Source organism: Macrobrachium nipponense, chromosome 32 (genome assembly GCF_015104395.2).
Source record: "Macrobrachium nipponense isolate FS-2020 chromosome 32, ASM1510439v2, whole genome shotgun sequence".
In the NCBI taxonomy this organism is placed as follows: domain Eukaryota; kingdom Metazoa; phylum Arthropoda; class Malacostraca; order Decapoda; family Palaemonidae; genus Macrobrachium; species Macrobrachium nipponense.
Genome location: NC_061094.1, coordinates 30,743,419 through 30,767,319, shown reverse-complemented (window position 1 = coordinate 30,767,319; position 23,901 = coordinate 30,743,419). Strand labels below are relative to the sequence as shown.

The 23,901-nt window shown below is 38.1% G+C and overlaps 2 protein-coding genes across 4 annotated transcripts; both read left to right on the top strand.

Moving 5' to 3' along the window:
- Nucleotides 1–7,366: 7,366 nt before the first annotated feature.
- Nucleotides 7,367–10,401, top strand: LOC135207108 (uncharacterized). Its single transcript, XM_064238709.1, has 3 exons — nt 7,367–7,516; nt 7,817–7,954; nt 8,681–10,401. The coding sequence occupies exons 1-3, from the start codon at nt 7,387–7,389 to the stop codon at nt 10,297–10,299; spliced, it is 1,887 nt and encodes a 628-aa protein (XP_064094779.1). The 5' UTR covers nt 7,367–7,386; the 3' UTR covers nt 10,300–10,401.
- Nucleotides 10,402–17,451: 7,050 nt separating this feature from the next.
- Nucleotides 17,452–22,434, top strand: LOC135207305 (uncharacterized). 3 transcript variants are annotated; one of them, XM_064238984.1, is made up of 5 exons: nt 17,452–17,770; nt 19,223–19,354; nt 19,807–19,911; nt 20,223–20,412; nt 21,259–22,434. In XM_064238984.1, the coding sequence occupies exons 2-5, from the start codon at nt 19,225–19,227 to the stop codon at nt 21,851–21,853; spliced, it is 1,020 nt and encodes a 339-aa protein (XP_064095054.1). In that variant the 5' UTR covers nt 17,452–17,770; nt 19,223–19,224; the 3' UTR covers nt 21,854–22,434. The 3 variants fall into 3 exon arrangements, with proteins under 3 accessions (XP_064095054.1, XP_064095052.1, XP_064095053.1); XM_064238982.1 differs by having other exon boundaries at nt 20,223–22,434; XM_064238983.1 differs by lacking the exon at nt 17,452–17,770 and having other exon boundaries at nt 19,255–19,394; nt 20,223–22,434.
- The last annotated feature ends 1,467 nt before the right edge of the window (nt 22,435–23,901 follow it).

Below are 23,901 nucleotides of genomic sequence, written 5' to 3'. Positions count from 1 at the left end.
AAATTTCCTTTACAAGTGGCTTCAAATTGCGCCCATTTTGTTGATATTTCTAACAAATTTTACCGGGGACATTACAGCGCCCCTGGGCTCGCTTCGCTTGCCACATCCCTACCCCCTTCCCCGCCCGCGATCTTTCAGGAGGAGGGCCTCAAAGAAACCTTGCCCCGCCCCCCCTAAGGAAAATTTGAATGACGCCCCTGAACCATCCGTATTCAGCGAGTGCCTCTTTCAGGCGTTGCGTGCTACGAGCGAGTGTCCGTTACTGGCATTGCTAAATTTCGTGAACTGTGCGCCATTTCTGTCATTTCCACCGTTGAAGTTCAAACAAACATCGAGATATTCATAACCACTGACAAATACTTCTATTCATTGTTTAGAGCACCGCTATTTTATTATCATTATTTTTTTTTTTTTCATCACCAGACATTTTCGGTTTCCTAAGCCTTATGCCAGTGGCCAATGGCGGGAAGATAAAGTAAAGTAAGTGGGTGACTACTCCCTCGATTACATGAATTCCTCACAAACCAGAAAGAAGTTTTGTCGTGGACTGACAAAAGAAAATTAATGTAAAGGAAATAGTTACCTATCTCTATCGCAACTTCGAAATATTTGTTAACTAATTATATGTTTATGTAATAAGATACGACAAAAATTATATGATCAATATCTATTTTAGCCGACGTTAAGTGGTCCGATTTATTGGAGAAAATTGTCGAAAGGCCAACTAACCGAGTTTGGACTATTGGTTTTTATGGTTAAGTCAAAGACTTTGGTTAAGTTTCGCGGCCCACGATGTCGTCCGCCCACGGTCTTACAGTTATCCTCTGGAGACTTGGCACAGTGCTGGAGGAAAAACTTACAATATGATGGGAGAATTGTAAGTTTTTCCTCCAGCACTGTGCCAAGTCTCCAGAGGATAACTGTATGCACCTATGGTGATGTCGAGCTGATCTGATTAATCGACAGCGGATTTAGTTATTCCTGGATCCTCAGCTGACAGCTGCAGTCATCAGTCACTTCGCTAACGTTATCTCTTTGTGGTGGCCGTTTTCCGGCGGCTTGTTGATAACTCTCAGAATGATTTCGGTTATATGATCTTTAACAGACGTGAAATGACCCTGCTTTCGGAATCAGTTTATTAGGGAGGAAGTTTGAATTTGGTTGTCATTAGGTTTTGAAAATACTTAGGCTAGTCCCCTTAGGATTAAGTGGTTGTCAATATAAGCCAAAGTTTTTCAGAAAGTTTGGATGTAGGCCTGGTTTTATGACTAGTTTGACTGTGAAAATGTGCTTGCAAAGTAGGCTTTCAATAAGAATAATACTTTTTTAGTATGTGGTGGTGATTGTGAAATAATGTTTCCTGATAGCGTTTGACGTGATGTTGACGAATTTGACATTCTTTTCTGTCGGAAATTGTTAATCGGGTACGAAAACCCCTACGAGCCACGTTTAACTAGAAGCCGGACGAAGTGGGAAAGGGAAACCGAAGTCAAATGGTCTTACATATTTTGACACAGTCTAACTATGTATTATGTGAGCATGGATTGTTCGGTAAGAATTATTGGTCACGTTAGGTGGTGTGCTCTTCTGGCCCTGTCAGGGCGACCTAACATCCTACTATGAAATTCAGGGCCTCTGTAACACAGTTTTTTGGAATTTGCTCCTTATCAAAGCATCGGATGTAGCTGAAAGTTGACATATGTATATTTTACTACTACACACAAATTTTGTCAGCATTATCAATAACCTAAACCCGATAGTTTTAATTTTTATAGAGTAAAATGATCTAGCCGACGTCAAGGCCAATGATTGCGAGCCAAGAGTCGAAAAACATTCATTACGTAAGCAAGGTAAACATCGTTTTACGAAATGTTGCCCCGCCCATCCACCAGACAGAAACCCATTCACCTTATTCCATCGGCTCTGAAACCCATAGTAGTCAAGAATGGCTAACAGGATTTGGAATTGTCCCCGTGGTTGCAAAACTGCATTTGACTTACGACTTGCAACTTTATACAGTCAAGAGAAAGCCCGTGGCCATACTTACTATAGCCTGAATAGGTAATTATTCAGTTTCTAGTTTAAATCCAATGTTTATGGTCTGATTTGTATTTAGCGTAACATGATTATAATACTTGTAATGTCATTCAGGATTTTGAACATTTCCATTAACTATTCACTATGCCACCAAGAGAGAGAGAAAGAGAGAGATTATGTAAACAGTCTTTATATAACTATTTTTGTTAAAATGAGATTTTTATCCAAATTAAATACAAGCTTATATGTGCTAAAATCTCCAGCAGACCAACGGAACATCCGATATTATTTTTTTTCTTTTTCTTTAGTCTGTACGACCATGTTGGATATAAAGACTTTATGAATGGCGGAACGATACACAGATGTGGGTGGGGTATCTGTGCTAGCGTAGTAATACTACTGCAGCAGTAGTGCCGCAAAATTATTAATAGCAGCAATATACATGAATTAAACGTTTAGGCCAACTGCTGGGATCCTTGAGGATCATTTAGCACTTCTTACAACTACTCGAGAAATGAGTTTTTGTAGCCAGAAGTTAGATTTTCTAATACAACAATGTCCATGATAGCCTTCAGTGTTATCCTGAATTACAACGAGGCCAAAGTGGGTGGAGTCTCATGAAGTCATCATTCTGACACTAATAATTAGTGAAGGCTTAAAGCCAAAATACGGTACCGGCTATTTTTATTTTTTTTATTTTTTAGTAAATAGATAGATAGCCGATAAATAAAAATTGCTTGACATTGGATACAGCAGTTATCAAATCAAGCTTCTCTACTATGTCTTTGAAAATTACCAACTATTCCCTACATCTTGTCAATCTGATTGTGACCTATAAAGTAGATTATAATTTCTTAGGACACTTATTTTGGGAGTTAGACTAATAATCGAAGTGTTTTTGTATTTATTAACATATTTTGTTGGTTTGTTCATTATGACAATTATCAGTGGAGAGGGTTCAGAGTCCATAAAGGTGTACTGTTTTGCTTGTATTTAAATTTTTATGTCATTGTTGCCAGAGGTCTAGCCTTCGTTACGTATAGCCAATCATCCATCGAGAAAGAGGGAAGAAATGCTGTCATAAGTTACGTAACGAGTGCGTTCGAAACCTTATCTTTGAGTAAGTTGGCCCGTCTTAAAAAAAAGTCACTTTTACATTATAAGTACCAAATTTATTCAACCTACGTAATGCAGAATACAGTCAAAATTTATGTGTAGATATAATGTGTATTCTGAATAAGCGTTATATCTATGAAATGCATAGATAAAAAGTTATTGCCAAAAAACCGTGTTATAGAAGCCCTGAATCTCATAGTAGGTTAAGTTAGTTTTGGAAACGTAAGGTGAAGGTGTGCCTATCCATGTATTCGCTCGATTATTCAATACCTCCATGGTCATATTAAGAGGGAATGGCCAATAAAATTCTAAGAACCACTGATTTTTTAAAAGAAATGAAAACAAAAAACTACTCAAAGCCCGGCAACTTATATTGTTATCACAAAACCTGCAAACTTCCATCGTGAATATCATAATAGAAAATTATTCCCAAAAAAAATTCAAATCCGACCACACGTTTCAGCCAGGTCACATTAGATTTCTGTTCAGGTCGACACAACGGAGTTTTCTCATTGATAACGAATTACATTTAGTTAGGAATCCTTAATAAAAGAATCATATTGTGTTTATTTTTGTGCATACCATTGGGAATGATTGGGAAAAACTATCACGAGAGTTCATAAAATGTTGCAAAAGGTCCACAATAATATAAATGTTAAAATTTCGCGTAAAACTTTATTTATAGAAAAATTACAATAGCCTTCGAACCCGTCTCTGGGTTCAACTTCAGTTTTAAAGAATCGTTTTTATTTTTAGGGTTCGAAGGCTATTGTAAATTTTTTTTTTTTTTTTTTTTATTCTGCACGAAATTTTAACGTTTATATTATTGTGGACCTTTCGGAACATTGGGACGATATCGTTTGCTGTTACATTTGCCTTACATACCATCTGCTGCTTTTCCTTCAACTTCAAGGGGAAACGCATACTTTCTGAAATTAAAAGTAAAGAAATACTTATAAGTAGAGTATACAGTCAACAAGAAACGCGATCGGACAATTTGTTTAAATAATTACTGATGGAAAAATTGCCAGAAGTAATTTATACAAATAAATGTAAAGGGAACTTCTCAATTGAACCACCGGAAGGTAAAATTAAGAATTAAAAAAGAATATGTGCAATAGTTAGTAAAACTTGCAACTAACTGATATCTCGACCAGGCTTTGCACAAGACTAAAATTTAATAAATGTTAAAAACACTTCAACTTTTTTCCATGTTATAGTTGTTAAGTTTTGGAGCAGTTTATTTCTGACAAAAATAAGTTACAAAGACAAAGACAAAAATCATTAGCTTGAAAAGAAACCCACAAAATCACTGTGTAACTTGTTTACTTCTAAGTATTTACGTTAATTAGAAGTAAACAAGTTACACAGTGATTTTGTGGGTTTCTTTTTCAATCTTAAGAAGAAAACTGAAAGTTTTTGTTTGGTTAATCATTAGCTTCATTATTGTGTAATAGGGAGATTAGAATTTGAAAAAGGAGACGAAACAGAGAAGAGACGAGTTAACGTTTATCTGAAATAAAAGTTAGTGTGATTGTGTCCAGAAAAATGAAGTACTCTATAATTTCACAACCGTGGGAGGTTCATTTCTTTCTCTTTGAAGCTCCGTAGGGAGGTAGTTCTGCCAGTGCACGTCATATGGTGCACTGTAGGCATTACTTAAGTTTTTTTTGCCGCATCCATTCGGCCCATACCTGCAACCCCTGTCATTCCATTTACTGTACCTCCGTTCATATTCTCTTCTATCTTCCTTTCCACCCTCTTCTAACAATATTTTGTAGTCCAACTGCGAGGTTTTCCTTTTGTCAACCTTCAAACCATTTTACTGTTAATTACTATTTCAGCACTGAATGACCTCTTAGGTCCCAGCACTTGGTACATGGCCTAAATTTTGACCGCTATTGTCTCTGAAGATACAAGAGAATATTATGAATCTGGCGGAAAAAAAAAAAGTCGAAAACTGCCGGGCGAACGTCAAACTTTCCTTGTTGAAGCGTCACTTCAGCCCCACGCCTTCCTTAGCTACAACGATGCCACGCGTTACTTGACTCTCCCGAGAGTACCAAACCGTTTTCTACTTATTTATTGCTCCAAGTCATTTGTGGAGGAAAATGAGAGTTGGATTTGTTTTATATACGGGAACATAAATTGCCCTATAATCTTCACTGCGTTTTTGTTCTTTTCCTTTAAAAATGGGCAAGAATGACTGCAAAAATCTACATTTTGAAAATTCAGTTGTTTTCTCAGTTCGTTTTTGTGAAATCTCACTGTTGGGCTTATCTCCTTACGTAATAATAAATACCGAAATCTTTCCTCTTACGATGATTGGCGGACCACGTCGAATGACTGACAGTCACTGTAATACTGTCATAGGATAAAGATTAACTCTTCCAGGCAATTAGTAAGTACCGACAGCTTATTGTCGTAAGAGACTTTGGTTTGCGTTCATCTGCTTCCCCCTCTCTTAGTACGAAACAATGGCTGCCACTTCATAATTTGCTCTAAACTAGGATTGCTTTAGTCCTTAATTCTGAATTTCTTCATGGTAGTTACGAAACATGTTATCAAAACTGGACCTCCTTCCAAGATCTTTCGTTAAATTACTGTCGGAGAGTTATTGTTCTGTCTAGTTTGGATGTCAGCCATGTTACAGATCATGATCTTCTAATCTAGACGATGCTGCTAAATTGGTAGTTTCTTATATCCCAACGATGTTGATTAGGATTTAGCCCTTTGCTGGAAGAAACCTCACTTGGTTGCATTCCAACTTCAAATAAGGATGTTTCATAATCGACTTTGTTTCAGCCTCAATTTGACCAAGAGCTACGTCATCTCAGCGTCCAGGACCTGAGTTCTCGTTTCATTCTTTTTGTCATCACGGAATCGTTAGTCTGTATTCGCTTCGGTGTAACGATTGCTGATGCAAGTGTAAGTGCTTTAATAGCTTTGAAATTTGATGCGAAAAATGATAGCCTATTGCAACACCTTTGGCGCTGGAACATCTACTTTTTTATGCTTTCCTATGGCACTTTACTCAAAAACCTTCATCTTACTGACGTGGAAAACCATGGTAGGGAATAGTTTAGAAAGTTAAACATTAGTAAGAGTAATGTAGTGTGGTTTATCCACAATTTTATTCAGGTAAGGGTAGGATTTTTCTTACTATGGCCATAATATTAACATATCACAGTAGTGATTTTACATTAAGATCGTGAATTGTACAGATTACACATTTCAAATTTTATTTCTTGAGAGTATAATTCTATTTAACAAAAGTTCCAATTTTCTCATTTTAACCTTAATGTTAACTTATAATGGTTTTGCACTATACTTACTTAGCAAATTCTACATATTACTTTTTTCACAAGACATTTCTAAATATTATAACGGTTGAGGTTCATCGTGATGAATATTTGAAGATACTCTTCACCATCTTTGGTCTGTAAGTATATCTTAGTTTTACTAGACCACTGAGCTGATTAACAGCTCTCCTAGGGCCGGCCCGAAGGATTAGATATTTTTACGTGTCTATGAACCAATTGGTTACTTAGTAACAGGATCTACAGCTTATTGTGGGATCCGAACCACATTTTATCGAGACATGAATTTATCTCACCAGAAATAAATTCCTCTGGTTCCGCGTTGGCCGAGCCGAGGATCGAACTTCGGACCACCGGATTAGTAGCCGAGCACGAAATCCACTCGGCCAACGTGGAACTTCTTTGGTCTGTATTTGGGTAGTTCCAGAATCTTGTGATAACTGGCTAAGTTCTAGGCCTTGGATCTGGCAATATCAGGTGTATGTCATCAAGGTCTATGTCTATGAAATAAAGAGTAGTCTGGAGTCACAAGTGGCCAAATAGTATCCCAGGCTTCCGTGGTGTTCACTCCTTGGTATTATAAAAGAGACCGAGCAGTGCTTGTTTATGTAAAGATGGGCTTCGCTTGTTAGGTAAAGGTTTAGAACAACTGCCCGTCGTTGTGCCTACATTTTAACTAATTTTTAACGCTTAAAGAAAGTTAGAAGTTATCTATAATTGCTTATAGTTTTTCTTCCATCATCCGCATAAAATTAACATTACCAGCGGCACTGTTACATGGGTCACATTGGAGAATAACATTTAAAATTTTTACCCTTTATTCAGTAGTTCTGCAATTTTTCAGATTTCGTCTTATTGATTGTCTCAGTTTATTATCTTCGTTCAAAGCTACCGAACTGCAAATCAAGTCAAGATGGGGAGGAGAATCGAGCGCATTCACTCTGCCTGCAAGAGATGCTCCTCTGTGGTAGCGGTCGGAATTATAATCTACGTCTTCTTTTCAAGCGAGGCGGTTGTCAACAAAGGAAAATTGCTCTCCAGAAGTGAGTCTTGTTAGATTTGCACTTTGTTACATGAATCTAGGATACGAAGAAGTTATTAGTGTACTCAATGCTTATATTTGTCATATAAATAAATTGCTAGTTTATTTTTCATGGGCAAACTAACAGAATCACATTCTAAATTGCTTGGAAATTCTAGTGCAGTTGGTAGAAAAATCTTAGTTTCTAAGCTTACTAGCACGTTTTCAGGCATTTAAAAACTAGGATAAGCACCAATAGGCTAAATTACATCGCATATCAATAACAACGGATTCTTTGATAAAGTCCTTTACTGATTTCCAGTATATCGACATTCTGGTGATGTCGACTCTGCCTTTAGTACCAACACAGGCACAGACCTCACAGTCATCTCTGTAGACACAAGAAGAAGACTGGCAAAGCTTGTGGCAGAGGTCCAGAATGAAATTGACATTTTATCAGGTAAGCTTCCCGGAGTTGTAACAGCCCAAAGCTGTATTAGTGCTAGATTATTTGGGAACGAGGCATTTAAAATAGAAAACTTTGGGTCATCAAAACAACCTGTGGTGGAACTATAAACATGCACGTCTTAAAAAAAATCAGGTCTCCAGAAAATAAAGGTATCTTCCCAAAAACATTTGACAAAGTAGGAAAAAATCTTGTTTTTATACTGAAAGTTGCCATTTTTTTACACGTTAGGGGAATATAACCGTAAATCAACTTAGAATAACTCTAAATAAGCTTTATTCATTACAGTCATTAATAGCTGCCATTTTCTTATTAGATCCAGTCCTTAGATCATTCTTAGCATACCAAACCGCTTCCATCGTGCGGCATCAGGACATTTCCACTTAGTATAAAGAACACCTTGTGAATGCACAGGTAAAACCATACTCTCCTCAATACAGTCAAAATATGACTTATTTGTAAAATAGATCTATGGTGCATGAATTTCTATCTCGAAAGTATATCATTAGTAGTCAAATTCAAGTCCTTTAGTTGCATCTTCCTGCCCTAGGAGGAGAAGAAGATATATCAAGGATTTTGGGGTTATATGTCGTCAGAGGGAGATCACATCTTTCATTCAACAATTTCCCCATCTTTCCTTTGACTGTCTACCTTTAAACATTTTCATGTTTATTCCTTAAACGTTGTAAGTAATTTGATCATTGATATTCTCCAATTTAGGTAAAGACCCAAAGATTCAAGGTCACTGGACTGTGAAACTGGCGGCTGTAGCTGGAGAACTGGACCCCAGGTTGCTCTCATCACAAAATCAGGAACATTTTTCATCGCGAACTCTGAACATGAATCCTGCTCCACAAGTGGTCAATAAGGAACGGAGTGTTTGCAGTGAGATCTATTTGGGCCCACATTATGGCTTCCCTTTTTACCAGCATGGGATGGAACAAGAGGATTGCGTTTCTGTCCCAAAAATCAGCTCTGTTTTGACTGCAGTTCTCCCAGCGGTCACTTGGAAACCAGGCACTGTTGAATTTGTTGTTAAGCAAATTAGAAAGTTGTATAATATATCAATAATCGCAGTCGTTTCAAAAGGTGAAAAGGTTGACTCAGAAATCCAAAATGTTACGGTGTTAGAGGCTGATGAAAGTTATGATGAGGGTAAGACCATGAACAGAGTAACTGAGTTAGTGGAAACGCCGTTGGTATTCATGGGTATATCGCTGTCTCACTTCAGCAACCAGTCATCTCTGGAACGTCTCGTTCGGGTGCTTGACGATTTGAAAAACGTAAAAGTGGTTGGAGGGGCAGGAAGAGATTCTGCAGGTCACTGGAGGCATGGTTGCCTTCAGCAGCGTATGGCCATGTACCAAGCGCGTTACGTTTCGGGCTACTATTATTCCAGACACGAGTGCATGTACTGTGACGACCTTCTGGTTCCCTTTGTTACCTACAAACAACTGTTGGTGGACCTCCCGTTTTCCAAAGACTTAACTGGTCCTGCTTTATTTCGTGACTGGTTTACCAGAGTGACTTTGAAGGGCCATTTGATCATGGCGTGCCCTGATGTGATGTTTTTCATGAGTAGTCATGTCACTATGAACTATGCCTCTTGGTCTGTGATGGCCAAGAAATGGCTTTTAGAAAAAATTCATAGCTATGACGATAAGATATATAATTTTGATTGCAATGATCTCGGCATCACCTGCATGAACAATAGACCAGCAATCGAAAGACACCTTCTCCCAAAATGCTGCAGAACACTCGTGGTGGAATTCCTCGCAGAACTCGACGACTTTGCTAAGAAAAATGACATTTACTATGAATTGCTCGCTGGGTCGGCTTTAAGTGCCGTCAAAATGGGGAATATTCTTCCTTGGGATTTTGATGCAGACGTCATTGTCGACTGCACTGAAATCCATAAATGGAAGGAAGCGGAAAGCGAATTTCCGTCCTGTATTTTCTTCGAGCAAACCAAGACATACCTGACGATATTTTGCCCTTCGTTTTTTGTAGACATTTTGTGTTACAGGTTCAACTGGACATCATTGCAGTATCTTCCATTAGAATATCAAAATGTACCGACCACCATCAAATATTCAGAGAGGGATATTACGGTGAGTGCTAATCCTGGTCTATACAATAGGAATAAATATGGAATAGATGTTCTTAAGCATGCTGGCCACTGGGCTACGATAGAAAGAACTAGTGAAGGTAACCTAAAAGGGGGTTATCATCGTCCAGGGGTCTGGAATCCGTGTAAAATACCAGAATTTCATTCATGTCTTGATCATTACCCTGGGGATGGGAGCCTGCCTTTCCTAGAACCATTTTTATTCATATAATAATTTAACGAACTAAACGAAAGAACTTATTTTCGTCAGAGAAAGTGTGCTCCACCTATTCCTAGACTTAAAACGAAAACACTGTTTTGATCCAAGAACAAATCTTGCGAGCCGTAGTGACATTGAAATCTACAAGAGGTGATTAATTGTCTTTCATTACTCGCCTAATGTGGTTACAACCTGCAGAAATCCTTCTTTTCTTCTTTTCTTTTTAATAATCGATACAATGAGATGAGAAGACTTGACCAAAGCTTGAGCAACAGACATTGAGTATCAAGCTTTTACAGAACCTTTTCCTACAAACTTTCCTCTGACAAACCTCACTCCTACGATTAAGGACGAGAGTAGAACGGTTTCATTAATTAAATAAGTTCATAGTTCTTCAAAGAATTAAAGATGCGTCATAGACGAATCTCACTTTTATGTCAAGTGTAAGATTTCCATTGAAATAATATTAGGCTTCAGTTAAGAAAACTAGAAAAAATGACTCGGTTTAGACAATACTGATAATGAAAAATCGTGGATATTTCCAGAATTCAGTGTTCGTACCAAATGGATTGCATGACTGATTAAGCCATTTTAAGAGGGAAGCGAAGAGGATTTACGTGTGTGCATATTGTTTCTTAAACTGGACAGCTCCCTTGTAAATATTCTCACGGAAAGTGTGATGTGGCCTGTGGTCTCTTCAGAAGCTAGACGTCTGCCACAAGAACCTGAAGTAATGCTGGTAAAGAAATCAGAAACCATCATTCCCGTTCTCAAAACAGGACACATGAAAAGTTTATATTGTTTCCGGAATAACTATGCAGTCGTCTGATTTTGTGGTGCTTTAAGAATGAGAATGTCATACTAATTATGAATGTGAAGTGTATTTTACCTGAAAACATTCCTTAAGGCGAATTAAAAATGGTGCGACTCTTTTTTGAAGGTATGGTACTGCAGTAATCTGTTACCATACCTTCCTGTGGTTATTTTCTTCAACCTCCCGTCTTTGTAGCAACTAGGCTAAAATGCAGCGCTTAATTTGGAATTGGACGTTAACCACTAACCAGTAACGTGCGGCAGTCTGAGATAAACCGTTCACGTTCAGGGTATGAGCAGCCAGTCAGCGAATGGAGTAAAATACATCGGGATGGTAGCCACAGTTTCTGTCTCGCTTACCGATCATAATAATAGGAAAATTATTTTCCTTGTCAGACTTACTTTCACTTTGACCAAAACTCAGAATACACACACACACTGTGTGTGGGTGGGTGGCTGCTACTTTGGCTTGTTCTCTGCACGTCACCTCTCCGAGAGCGCGTCAGTGCCGTGACCGGTATAGTCTTTGCTTTCCACTAGGTAACCGCGAGTTCGATTCTCGGGCATTCCACTGAGGGGGGGGGGGGGGGTTAAGAGATGTGTATTTCTGGTGACAGAAGTTCACTCTGGACGTGGTACGTAAAGCCGTTGGCCCCTTTGCTGAATAACCACTGGTTCCATGCAACGTAAGAATAACAACAAACAAACACTCCGAGGAGCTAGTACTAAATATTGCGGAAGCTCCTTAGGGACGCCGTACTTAGTACTAGCCCGTCGGGGATCAAAGTATTATATATACATCCATTTCTGTATTGTGTGGTCGACAAATAATATTAATAAACGATATCGTCGTGACGCCGTCTCCTTTACGTTTACCCAGGACCAAGGATAAGAGACGGAGTGACGCGTGGATAACAAGCCTACGTAGCACCATTCATGTGAGTGTAAATTTACTGTGATTCGCTGAACCCTTCATAAGTTTGACCGAGAAATAGAACGGGTCTTTAGTAAGTATCCTCAATAATATTGCATTTGATTTGCAGGAATGAAACCAATCTTTAATGTATAGTTTAAAAGGTAACAGGAGGAAGGCCAATGTCGTGCCCTCCTATTCTGAGCATATGGCTCAAAAAGAACGTAAGCAAAAAGAGACTTCAAATCTGAAAAGATGTTAGAAGTTGACACCTTCCAGTGTTACGCCTCTACCGGAGAGGGTCTGAGGACGTTGGTCGAAAACTAGAAGTGATTTTTTTTTATCCCTGACAAAGAACTTTAGCTAAAGACTTCAGAAAGCAACATTCTAATTATGGATCACAAGAAATCTATGATTCTGGTGTCGGCAAAATATTGATTGTATGTCGACATCTTTCATTTACACGATGTGGTAAGTAGTACAATAATATTGAATTTATAATAATCATAAGAAGGTGATTTATGGTTAATAATCCTTCCTTTGGTTCTTTTGAAGTCTGAGCAATCCCTATTTTATCAATAAATGTTACGGTATGTAACGGGAGGAACATTCTACAGCGATATTTTCATCAATAAAATTATTAATAAACAGGAGTTAGTATTTATGGTTATGCTCATCACTATTTGACATTTTTATAGATAGTGCTATTTTTATACTAGAAAATATATTATTCATAGGAAGGCTTAAAAAAAGACATTTGATAGAATAAGATACCCTTACCTGATCAAAAAGGAGCTGTTATCCTTCCAAAGTTCCAAAGGCTACATTTGGCCACAACTATACAAACTTACATAAGAATGGCCTCAACCGTTCAAGTCTCATCGGCAGGTGTTACTGTGTAATTAGAGGACCGTCCAAGGACTTACGTGTGTAATACCATAGTAAAACTTTGACCCCTATGGTTTATTATTAGACACAGGATATTGGTACGGCAGCCGTATCCCTGATTGCGATGATATTATTTGTTTGTTTGTTTGTGTGGTGTTTTTACGTTGCATGGAACCAGTGTTATTCAGCAACGGGACCAACGGCTTTACGTGACTTCCGAACCACGTCGAGAGTGAACTTCTATCACCAGAAATACACATCTCTCACTCCTCAATGGAATGGCCGAGAATCGAACCCGTGACCATCGAGGTGAGATAGAGATAGATATTGGTACGGCAGTGAATTGCGCATGCGTCAGTTTCAGACTTCCTGCCGTACAAATGACAGTGTAGTGGTGGTACGTCAGATTCTGTCAGTGTTGCCGTATTGCGCTATTGACTTGCTGTAGGTACGGCAGTTTGTTAATCAAGGAGCAGTTGCCGTACACTGTTGCTAATAGCTATAGGTACGACACTAGAAGATCAGCGACAGTAGTAATGATAGTCGAACTGAATTGTTTCGTTGAACATGTTCAATTCAAAATGTCAAAGTGGAGCACCATACTGTCATCACCAAAGCAACAAAACATTTTGACAGTAAATCAAAATATAAAAAATCATAATGATACTTAAACATACTTAGATTTTTACTATATACATGAAAAATAGAAATAAACTAACCTATCTGTGTACTTCAAATCTTTGAATCTCCTCTGAACCGTGTAATAATACACCAGTTTTCGTTGAAAACAGATGTTTTCAGGTTTCAACGAGCTGAAAAAGCAATAGACATCTAAAGAGTCAAACTTCCAGAAATTGTATATCCGTAGGTCACGAACGATCGATTCGGTCCTAAAAAGAGCTCCGAAGAGGAGATTCCAAGAAGACTTGAAGTACACAGAAATCGTGCTCTGCTGTATTCATGGTAGTAAGGAAAACTACCAAAGTCGATCCTCTGGTGAACGGCCTAATCAATCGTAAGTAATCATCCAAATCAGGTGTATATTAACAGCATGTTTTCCATATTGGACGCACTACTGACTGCTGCACTACCTTACTAGCTAAGCTTCAAATCTTCCTTGAATCTCTTCTTTGGAGCTCTTTTCAGGGCCGATTCGATTCTTCGTGACCTACGGATATACAATTTCTGGAAGTTTGACTCTTCGTAGACGTCTATTGATTTTTCAGCTCGTTGAAATCTGAAAACATTTGTTTTTCAGCAAAAACTGATGTATTATTACACAGTTCACGTTGCTATGTCGTCATTTTCTTGCTGTCACTGATATGCCGGAGGCGGTATTACGGTAAACAAGTGTTCGCGCATGAGCAATTCACAGCTGTACCAATATCTATCGCAATCACGGATACGGTTGCCGTACCAATATACAGTTCGTTATTTGGCGGATTATTATTCTGTAGGCGCAAAGGGTTGCATAAGGGAGTTCCTCAACTGCTTGTTTTCGGTGAAACTTTCTATTGCTCAAAGATGGTCGTTTGATAGTCCTGAATACAGAGACCTTTATGGTCGGAAGAATGGCTGGTAAAAAAGAAATCGAACAGGCGCTCTGTAGAGAGGAAAGTGCATGTCCATCCCATATCAAGAATGGACAGAGTGCATCATACACTTTTTAATGATTATTTGCTGATGAAAAGGAGTTTGTCAACTATTTTCGAATGAGCAAGCTCATTTGAAGAACTTCTTAGGTACGCCAGGAGACATCACAGGGACTACCACAAACATTAGAGAATGCATTACACCAGACGAGAAGCTTTGGCATGCGAGTTTTATTTTTTTTTTTTTATTGTCTGAGATGCTGGCCAGTGAGCGACGGTGGCGCATACCAGTGGCTACATATGAAAGCTTCATTTAAAATAATGCTCTACAGTGAGTTACCGCAACTGTCAGTTTCCGCCTCTAGTTGCAGGCAGTGTTGCCACTCCTTGGCTTTTTTTTTTTTTTTTTTTTTTTTTACTAGATCTTGGCTTTTTAAGGTGTTCTGTGGCGTCTTGGCTTTTTTGTGAGAAATTTACTTAAATCTTGGCGTTTTTGATGGTTTGAGCATCAAAATTATCAATTTTAATATATAAATGGCTTAATTATAAGTAATAGGGACAAAATTGTGTAATCACATAATTTCAGTCTTGTTATTGTTACATATTGCATATTCTCAACGCGTTAGAAAGTGCTCGCTCTGCTGTTGTTGTAGAATTGCATGATTCCAGATGTACAACTACTGTCCTAAATAATATTAGACAATTGTTAATGAAAACAATATTTCTGTCAGTTTGGTAAAATATTCATAGGGCAAATTGGCGGCCGCCAGGCCTGTTGCCACGTCACCTCACTTTGGCAGCAAGTTAGCTTATTTGTACAGTCGATATTGTTTTGTGATATCTTCTCTAGGCTATAAAGCTGAATATCATTAGTTGACTTAGAAGTGAATGAGTGATTCAGAGGAAGCAGGTGTTAGAGGATATTCAACTCCACCAAAAAAGAAGACAAAAATGTGGTATCAGCAGTGCTTTAAGCAAGAGTGGTTAATGGATCCTGAATTTAAAGACTGGCTTCAGGCTGATGCCAAAGACAGATATGCAGCTGTGTGTACAATCTGTGATACCAAGTTAAAAAACTGCAACAGATCTAGATTGCTTACTCACAAAATTTCAGTGAAGCATTGAAGAGCTTTGCCTCAAAGAAGAGTTTTGTGAGCATTGAACATGTGCAACAAAAGAAAGCAGAACAAGATTTTCAAAGTAAAGTTTTTACAGCTGAACTCTATTCGCAGCATACATGGCTGAAAATAGTGTGCCATTTTCTCATGCTAATCATTTAGTGGAAATACAGAAAAAAATGTTCCCAGGGTGTCAAATAGCACAGGAGATGAAAAGGAAAAAGAACAAAGCCATCCTATGTCATTCAAGACGGAAGTGCATGGGAAGAAGAAATTGCTAAAATATGTAGAGAAAATAGGTTTTCATTAATTACAGATGAAAGTGCCGACATTGCAGTGTCTCAGATTTTAGCCATCATGGTTAGATTTTATGATAAAAAGAGACTGAAAATAACTGATGCACTGTTAGATATAGTTGAAGTTGACGATGCCAGTGGGGAAGGCCTATATCGAGTTGTGAAAGAGTTACTTAATCAGTAAGGATATACCTTTAACTAAAAGAGTTACTTAATCAGTAAGGATATACCTTTAACTAATGTCATTGGATTTGCCAGCGACAACTGCTCATCAATGATGGGTAGTAAATAATACCGGATTCCAGGCACATTTGAAGAAAGATGTACCTTCAATATTCGTGATCGCCTGTGTTTGCCATTCCTTTGCCTTGTGCTCAAGCTATGCTTGTTCTCATTTACCCTCATATTTGGAGGCATTTTTGAAGAATGTATGCTGCTATTTTGCACGTAATAGTAAACGGTAAAGTGCATTCAAATTAATTCAAGACACTGTTGACAGTCCCAAGCATAAGATGTTGAAGCTATCTCAGACTCAGTGGCTGTTTCGAGGAGAGATAATAGAAAGAATTTGGAACAATGGGAAGCATTGGTATTTTCAATACAGTATCTTACGGTGATGTTTCAATGTCAGGAAACGCCTGCCAAGGCAAAGCTATCGCAAGGACTCGGTGTGATAAGAAACACTGTACCTGACTACCTGTGATGATTCAGCATTTCAGTATGTAAGAAACGAGTGGCAAGAAGAATTCGGCAGAATAAATGAGGTAAACGTCCCGCCTGAGATGCTCAAGAGGATACAAATAGTCAATATTTCAAGACCGCATTAATCTTTATTGCCTATTATAGTATTATATATTCAGTTCTGTGACAAAATTTCTTGCACCCCCTGCATGAGCATGCATTTCCGTGTGAATTCGTGAAGAACTATTAGTTTTTATTTATTTTAAAAAGCATCCAAATTCTTATGTTGTCACGAAGCTAAAGTTGAGAATAAAATTAGAATTTGTGGACCCATCGGTATATATTTTCCTTTATTTGCAAAATAATTATCTTTGATACGTTGAATAAGTCTACTCAATTATAATGTAATTTATTTCAAGTAGTATAGCACCTTTGAAAGGAAATATTATTTATTGTTAAGTAAATAATGTGGCACCTGCATATGGCAATATTTCCATAACGAACAATGAATTAAGAAACTACGCCAATTCTTCCTAGGCTGACTGTATACAGTACAGTAGTTACGATAATCCTAAATCCTCTAAAATCCTATCACAAATGTATATATTTTCTGAGAGCAATTGAACGGTAAAGTTATGTATGTATTTGAATATTGATCTATGCGATTAGGCCCATCCGGTACCGAGGATTGGAATTAAACACACGAGGAAAAGTGTGTGTAGTAGTTGAAGTCCACGGTGTTACTGAGATTAAATATTTTCCTTTAGAACCGATAATATCTCCTTATCTCACTCCCTTATCTCTCTGTTCTTTTTCCGTCTTCCTCCTCGTAAGCTGAGGGTACTACAGCAGTTCTGGAGTAAGTGTGATATTGGCATCAATGCCGTCCACATTTCAGTCCTGAGTTTTGATAGTTATTAGGTGTTGTCCGCTTACAATTTACCCCGGTTGAGAATTTGTTATTGTGAACATTTTTGCTGTACTTCAAACCAAACTGGTTAAAAATAGCCCCATTACCCTCCAAGTTTGAGGTTACAGAGGATCTATTTAATAGTTATTCGTAAAGTTCTGGTCATCTTGGCTTTACTCGGCATTCCCGTACTGTTGAATAGTCACTTCAGAAGAGGCTCTCTTGTAGAGTAGTGTTGGCTTATGCCCGGCAGTTCAGTTCTTTAAGAACAGGTAAAATAACTGTTCGTTTTGCCCAGCTGTTCGGATGATCTATAGACACGGTATTACATACAATCTGAGATCAGTATTGGATACATGTCTAAGTGTATTGATTTCCTTGTGGTTTGGGTTCTCGTGTGAATTAATGTTTCTACTTTAGAATTTCATAGTGACATTGACAAAATAATTTGATGATAACCGTGCGGTTTCTGAATGAGTAAGGGCAGTGTCTTTGTCGCTATAGTGTATGTAGCAATATGTAATTTGGACCGAAAAGTTGTGCTGGAAAAGGCAGTTTTATTTATTTTTTTATTGACTGATTGCGGTTATCTCTGAGGAGGGATTAATTTATCCTATCATTGTAAGTAAAACATGACTGCTAGTGAGGGACTAGGCGTACTGAAAGGGGGACAGCTTGTACACGAAATGTAATACATATATATACATATATAATATACATTCATAATATACATACATGTGTACATATACATATGTATATATATTATATATATAGATACACACACACATATATATATATATATATATATATATATAATATATATATATAATATATATATATATATATATATATATATATATATATATAGACGCGCACACATTTCGTCAGGTCACGGAGCCCATGGACAGGTTAGGCTCTAAGGGAAGATTGAAATTTATATATATATATATATATATATATATATATATATATTATATATATATATATATATATATACAAATGTATGTGTATATAGTCATATATTTGTGTGTAATTACGTTCAAACTCAGGAACATAATACCGTCCATGCTAATTTTAAGGTTGAAATGTATGGCAGATTAAGTGGCGATTTATGGAACTATTCCTAGAGTAATTGTATTGTGTAATGTCAACAACATAAATCATTATACTAGATAACATAGCATTAGAAAGAAAGATTTATGTCTAAATGACATTACATTTGCAGGTATTAGAGTCATAGACATTCATTTAATTATCAAATTAGTCGCCTCATAGACGATTCTGTGACCGTGTCCCCAATTAATGGCTCCCGTAGGGGAATAGTACCATCAGTGTACTGTTGGCATTACTCAAGGTTCTTTGCAGCGTCCCTTCGGCTCCTAGCTGCGACCCCTTTTATTCCATTTACTGTACCTCTATTCGTCTTCTGTTTCTTCCATCTTACTTTCCTCCACCCTCTCCTAATAGGTGCTTCATAGGCAGGTTTTCCTCCTGTTACGCCTTTCAATTGAACCGTTTTACTCAAAGTTTCCTTGTCAGCACTGAACGAATTCATACGACTAGGACCAGACGAAACCAGAAATATTTGTCTAGGTGGTGTGACTCCATTGACAGAATATTAATCCCTTTCCTACCAGAGGATATATATAATAAATGCTATATGCATCTGCCTGAGTCGGTTGATAAACTTTTATAGGTGTTCAATTTTACTTTTATTTTTTCAGGGATGAGTAAGCTTTTGCAGTCAATACCAAGATGCCTAACTCGGAAGCCCGTTATCGTAGCATCGTTGTTCATGGCAGCCATCTTTGTAGTGTGGCCACACTTTGATAAAGATGTGGCCGTTGGCCTTATAGGTAATGCGTCTGTGTAAAGATGTGGCCTTTGCCCTCATAGGTAATGCATTTGTGTGTTTGTACTGGAGTTGAAGCAAACTTTTGCTAATTTTACCAGTTACACACACACACACACACACACACACACACACACACACACACACATATATATATATATATATAATATATATTTATATATATATATATATACATATATAATTTCTGTATGCGTATATACTTAGTATAGGTGTGTATGTGTATAATACTAGTGTCCATATTGATACAAAGGAACCTCATTTACAGTAATATCTCGACAAGTATTGTGACTTTTCTTAGGTCACAATTAGTATGTCGGCAGTGAAAATAATCCGCTCTCATTTTGAAACAGACTACCATTTTAATAGAGGAAGGCAAGGGGGTAATGTATGATTTGTATCTTTCTCCCATTTTTTTATTTTATTTTATTTTTGCAGCCTTGAAACCCTGGTCAAGCGAAGTGTGTGTCATGGGACTCGAGCAGAAGAGGAGATTGGCAACAACTATCGCAGATGTTCATCGCGAAATCAACCGATTGTCGGGTAAATATTACAAGTTGATCAGTTACGGTGATCGGCTGTTTATATGACGGTTGCATCTTCATACGCAAGTTTACTTTAAAAAATTAATATGACTTCCAGTTGATCAATAATGAGAAATTACCCCTACAGAAATATTTAAGATTTGATGACATTTTTAGTCACTATGAACGCCCCCTCCCCCCTTTTTTTTTTATTTCCTGGGCGATACTACAGTTTTCGTAGATGCATTTATTTATAAAGAAGCTTCCAGAGTCAACCCATCTTTCTTTACAATTAATGTATTCTTCAAATTTCTTCTTTGCATATACTAGGCACTCAGGGACTCATTGATGCCAAATGGTCAGTGAAATTAGCTGGCATCATCGAAGAGCTTGATCCCAGGGTAACTGTGGATGATGGTCCTTGGCAGCAAGAGGAGCTTCCCCCGAGGGCAGAAGGCAAATCGACACTCCCTCAGACCAAGCGGCGCCACGTGTGCCCTGAGATAATTCGTAAATTCAGGTACGATGTGCCTTATTGTCAGCATGGCATCGACTTGGAGAACTGTGGTTACGTACCTAAATTTAGAGATGTTATAACGGCAGTGTTGCCCGCTCTTTCATGGGAACCTCTTGTCGCAAATATCGTTATAGAAGGAATCAGGAGTCATTACGACATTCCTGTCATTGTTATTGCACCGCCAGGTGAAAAGATTAACCCGACTTTTGAGGGCGTCACAGTAATCACAACAAAGAAAGAGATCGAGGACAGCGATGTCATGAATGACGCATTGAGCAGCGTGAAGACTCCTTTTACATTCCTCGGATTGTCGTTAACTAACTTCAACAATCAGTCCTCCCTGGAGCGTCTTGTGCGTGTTTTAGATGAACTTGACCAAATCGTGCTTGCGAGTGGCGCTTCCAGGGACCTCCACGGCCGCTGGAATCATGGCTGTCTGCAGGGACGAATGGCTGATTACCGAGCTCATTATACAGCTGGGTATTATCATTCAAGATACGAATGTATGTATTGTGACGATGTACTGAACCCTTTCGTCGTGAGAACTGAACTGTTGAATAAAAAACCATTCACGAAGGGCTTGAGTGGGCCAGTAGTATTTCGTGACTGGTTTGCTACAGTTCGTGTCTTGGGTTACTTAGCTTTATCGTGTCCTGATGTTATGTTTTATACTACAGGCCCCGCGAAGATGAATGAAAAGGATTGGCTAGTTATGGCAAAGCTATGGAAGCTCCAACAAATACAGTGTTACGATGGCCAAGTTTTTACTTTTTCCTGTGAATCAGTTGGCATATCCTGTTTCTTTCCTTTACATACTGTGTTTTCTTACCTGTTGCCTCCTTGTTGCAGAGCTATGATGGATAAGCTAACGAGGAATATCGTACAGTTTGCCAAAAGAAGCAATGTCCGATACCAGCTGACTTGGGGAAGTGCGCTAGGAGCTGTAAAAATGAGTCGTCGAATTCCGTGGGATTTCGACACAGACGTCTGGTATGATTGCGAAGACTTCGATAAATGGCAGACTTTTCCAGACACGCCTGAAGGAAAAGGCTGCTCTTTAACTGTAGTCGACAGAATGTATTTTTCTATACACTGTCAGGGGTACTTTGTCGACATGGGCTGCTATGAAACCAAAATAGACGGGTTAGAATTTTTACCCAAGGGTTATCAAAATATCCCAACAACTATATATCATTCAGGATATGATTTTGTAGTTCCTCCAAATCCCGGACTTTTCGTTAGAAACTGCATTGGCTTAGGAGACCTGAAGCATAAGGCCCACTGGCGAACAAAGAAAATTGTCGATCTTACAAGCAAGAAGGATGATGCACATTATAACCCCAGCCCATGGAACTACTGTTCTGATCCGAGTCACCATTCTTGTCTGATGCATTTCCCTACGGATGGTAACCTTCCTTTCACCGACCCTTTCCTCCATGTGTAAAACAACAATCATAAGCAAGTTAGAACGCAAATGGTTTAATTGGTGTATTTTGTAAGACCTATATTGAATGTTTTGAAGTAACCCTCACTCGTAAAGTCTGGACGTATCTTACAGAAGATATCTTCAGCTTCAACATCTGTCATGTACAACACAGAAACGAGCACAAAATTTCATTTTCTTTTAACTCTTAATAGAGTGATTGTTTATTACAGATGGCTAGCCCTTTTCATAATTCAGGCGATACTGTGGATGTTCTTGGGAGTTTTCAGATTTGATTCAGCAATCAGGGAATTGTCGTTCCAACAGCTATTGTATACTCGTAGTTCTTCCGTAGGGCCAACGCCCGTAAAAGGAAAACTGATTTTTCGCTTCTAAGTCGAACACATACTGTGAAAGCTTCCATTCTTGTCTAGCTATTCACATACCTTCTATGTGACCTCCATTCCATTGCTCAAATGTTATTTTCATTTGAAAATTCAGGGTAATTGTTACTCTTAACAGAGTATTATGCCGTTGATTTCATGAGTCCATTTTGATACACTTATTTAATATTTTCTATAATATAATTTTCTATAATATAATGCTTTTTATTCACCTTTTTAATAGTGAATGATTTCATGGGACTTATGTAGTGAAAAGACCTGGTCTATGTGAATCAAACATATGTGATTTCTTCATTTTTGTTTGGCCGAAAGGAGCACCTGAATCAATTAGACGGAAAAAAAACGTAAACATCGATAAGGGAACTGGTTTCGCTTCCTCTTCACGCTCTCGGAAAATAATATTCACTCTATTTCAGCTGCAAAGATGAGAAAAGGTTTTATCAATGCAAACCTCAACAACAGCTCTTAACTGCCAGTCACTAGGGAAAAAAAAAAAACTGTTACTACATGTCACCTATAAGTTAATTTACGAGAGTCAAGAACTCCGCTAAGCAAGTCAATTTTCAAAGGCAACTCTCAAGTCTCAGGTCAGAACAAAAATGCCGTTGAACCCCAACGATCTTATGCCGCTAAGCTCCCATTTTGCATGTTAGTTACTGTTGGTCGAGAGTTAACCGTTTGGAATTGAGCAGCTCGTATGAGGCCTTCAAGATCAGCTTTCCAGCAAACTTAGAGAACGCCCGAAGACTTACTACCGGTGTGCCGAGTTGAAAGAACGTAACCCAGGCGTATTGTACAATAAGGAAAAAAACTCTTCTATATCTTAACTTCCCAAGCGTGTAGGTTGTCCGGGATGACATATCAAGGAAAGTACACCCAAAGAAGTTCAGCTGAGAAGATGGCCTCCAACAGAAGAAGGATAGGAGGACCCTCTTGAAAAGGAATTCAAATAAAATCACTTCAAACAAGGTAAGAGTAAGCCATTATAATCATGTGAAGAATGAAATCTGTTAGATTAGATCTGCAGAATATTACGCCCTAAACCGGGATTTTTTTTTTTTTTTTTTTTTCATTTTTTTAGATGGGTAGTTGTAAAGAGGGCTACCTCGACTGAAATTAATTTCTTTCAGTGTGTTTTGAACGCTTCAGACATAATTTCTGTAATATATTAATGAATTAAAGAGACTGAACGTTATTATTATATAAATTATACCGGCAATTACGGGGGCCAAACTGGGAAAACTGGATTTTCGGTCGAATGAGTTTTTGTTCAATTAAGGTACTAAGTTTTATTGACCATTTTGGTAAGCCGTAACTGTATTCTACAGTTGAAATGCGATTGTTCCGTTGTTTTAGTGTGTTTTTTAAATGTTGGATTCATTGTTTTAGTGTGTATTTAGAATGTTTCTGACATTCATTTTGAGAGACATTTGTTAGGCTAGGCGTATTTACAGAGGTGCTGGACCCCTCTTACATCGTACAAGTGTGGAGATCACTATGGGAAAGCTTGGAACTTTTGGGTGAGGAACAATACAATGGGATGAAATACAAGGATGTATTCTAACATTCCCATGATGTTAATGCATGCCCTGATTGTGATTTTGTCGAGATATTTTGTAAATTAGGTAATGTTTGTGGGGATCGGGTAAAGACCCGTCGCCCAAG

Bases quoted from the DNA above. Each gene is read 5' to 3' on its own strand.
- LOC135207108 (XM_064238709.1), top strand. From the start codon at position 7,387: ATGGGGAGGAGAATCGAGCGCATTCACTCTGCCTGCAAGAGATGCTCC. The intron at 7,517-7,816 runs GTGAGTCTTGTT...ACTGATTTCCAG, and splicing joins AGGAAAATTGCTCTCCAGAA to TATATCGACATTCTGGTGAT. The intron at 7,955-8,680 runs GTAAGCTTCCCG...TCTCCAATTTAG, and splicing joins TGAAATTGACATTTTATCAG to GTAAAGACCCAAAGATTCAA.
- LOC135207305 (XM_064238982.1), top strand. From the start codon at position 19,225: ATGAGTAAGCTTTTGCAGTCAATACCAAGATGCCTAACTCGGAAGCCC. The intron at 19,355-19,806 runs GTAATGCGTCTG...TTATTTTTGCAG, and splicing joins TGTGGCCGTTGGCCTTATAG to CCTTGAAACCCTGGTCAAGC. The intron at 19,912-20,222 runs GTAAATATTACA...TGCATATACTAG, and splicing joins CGAAATCAACCGATTGTCGG to GCACTCAGGGACTCATTGAT.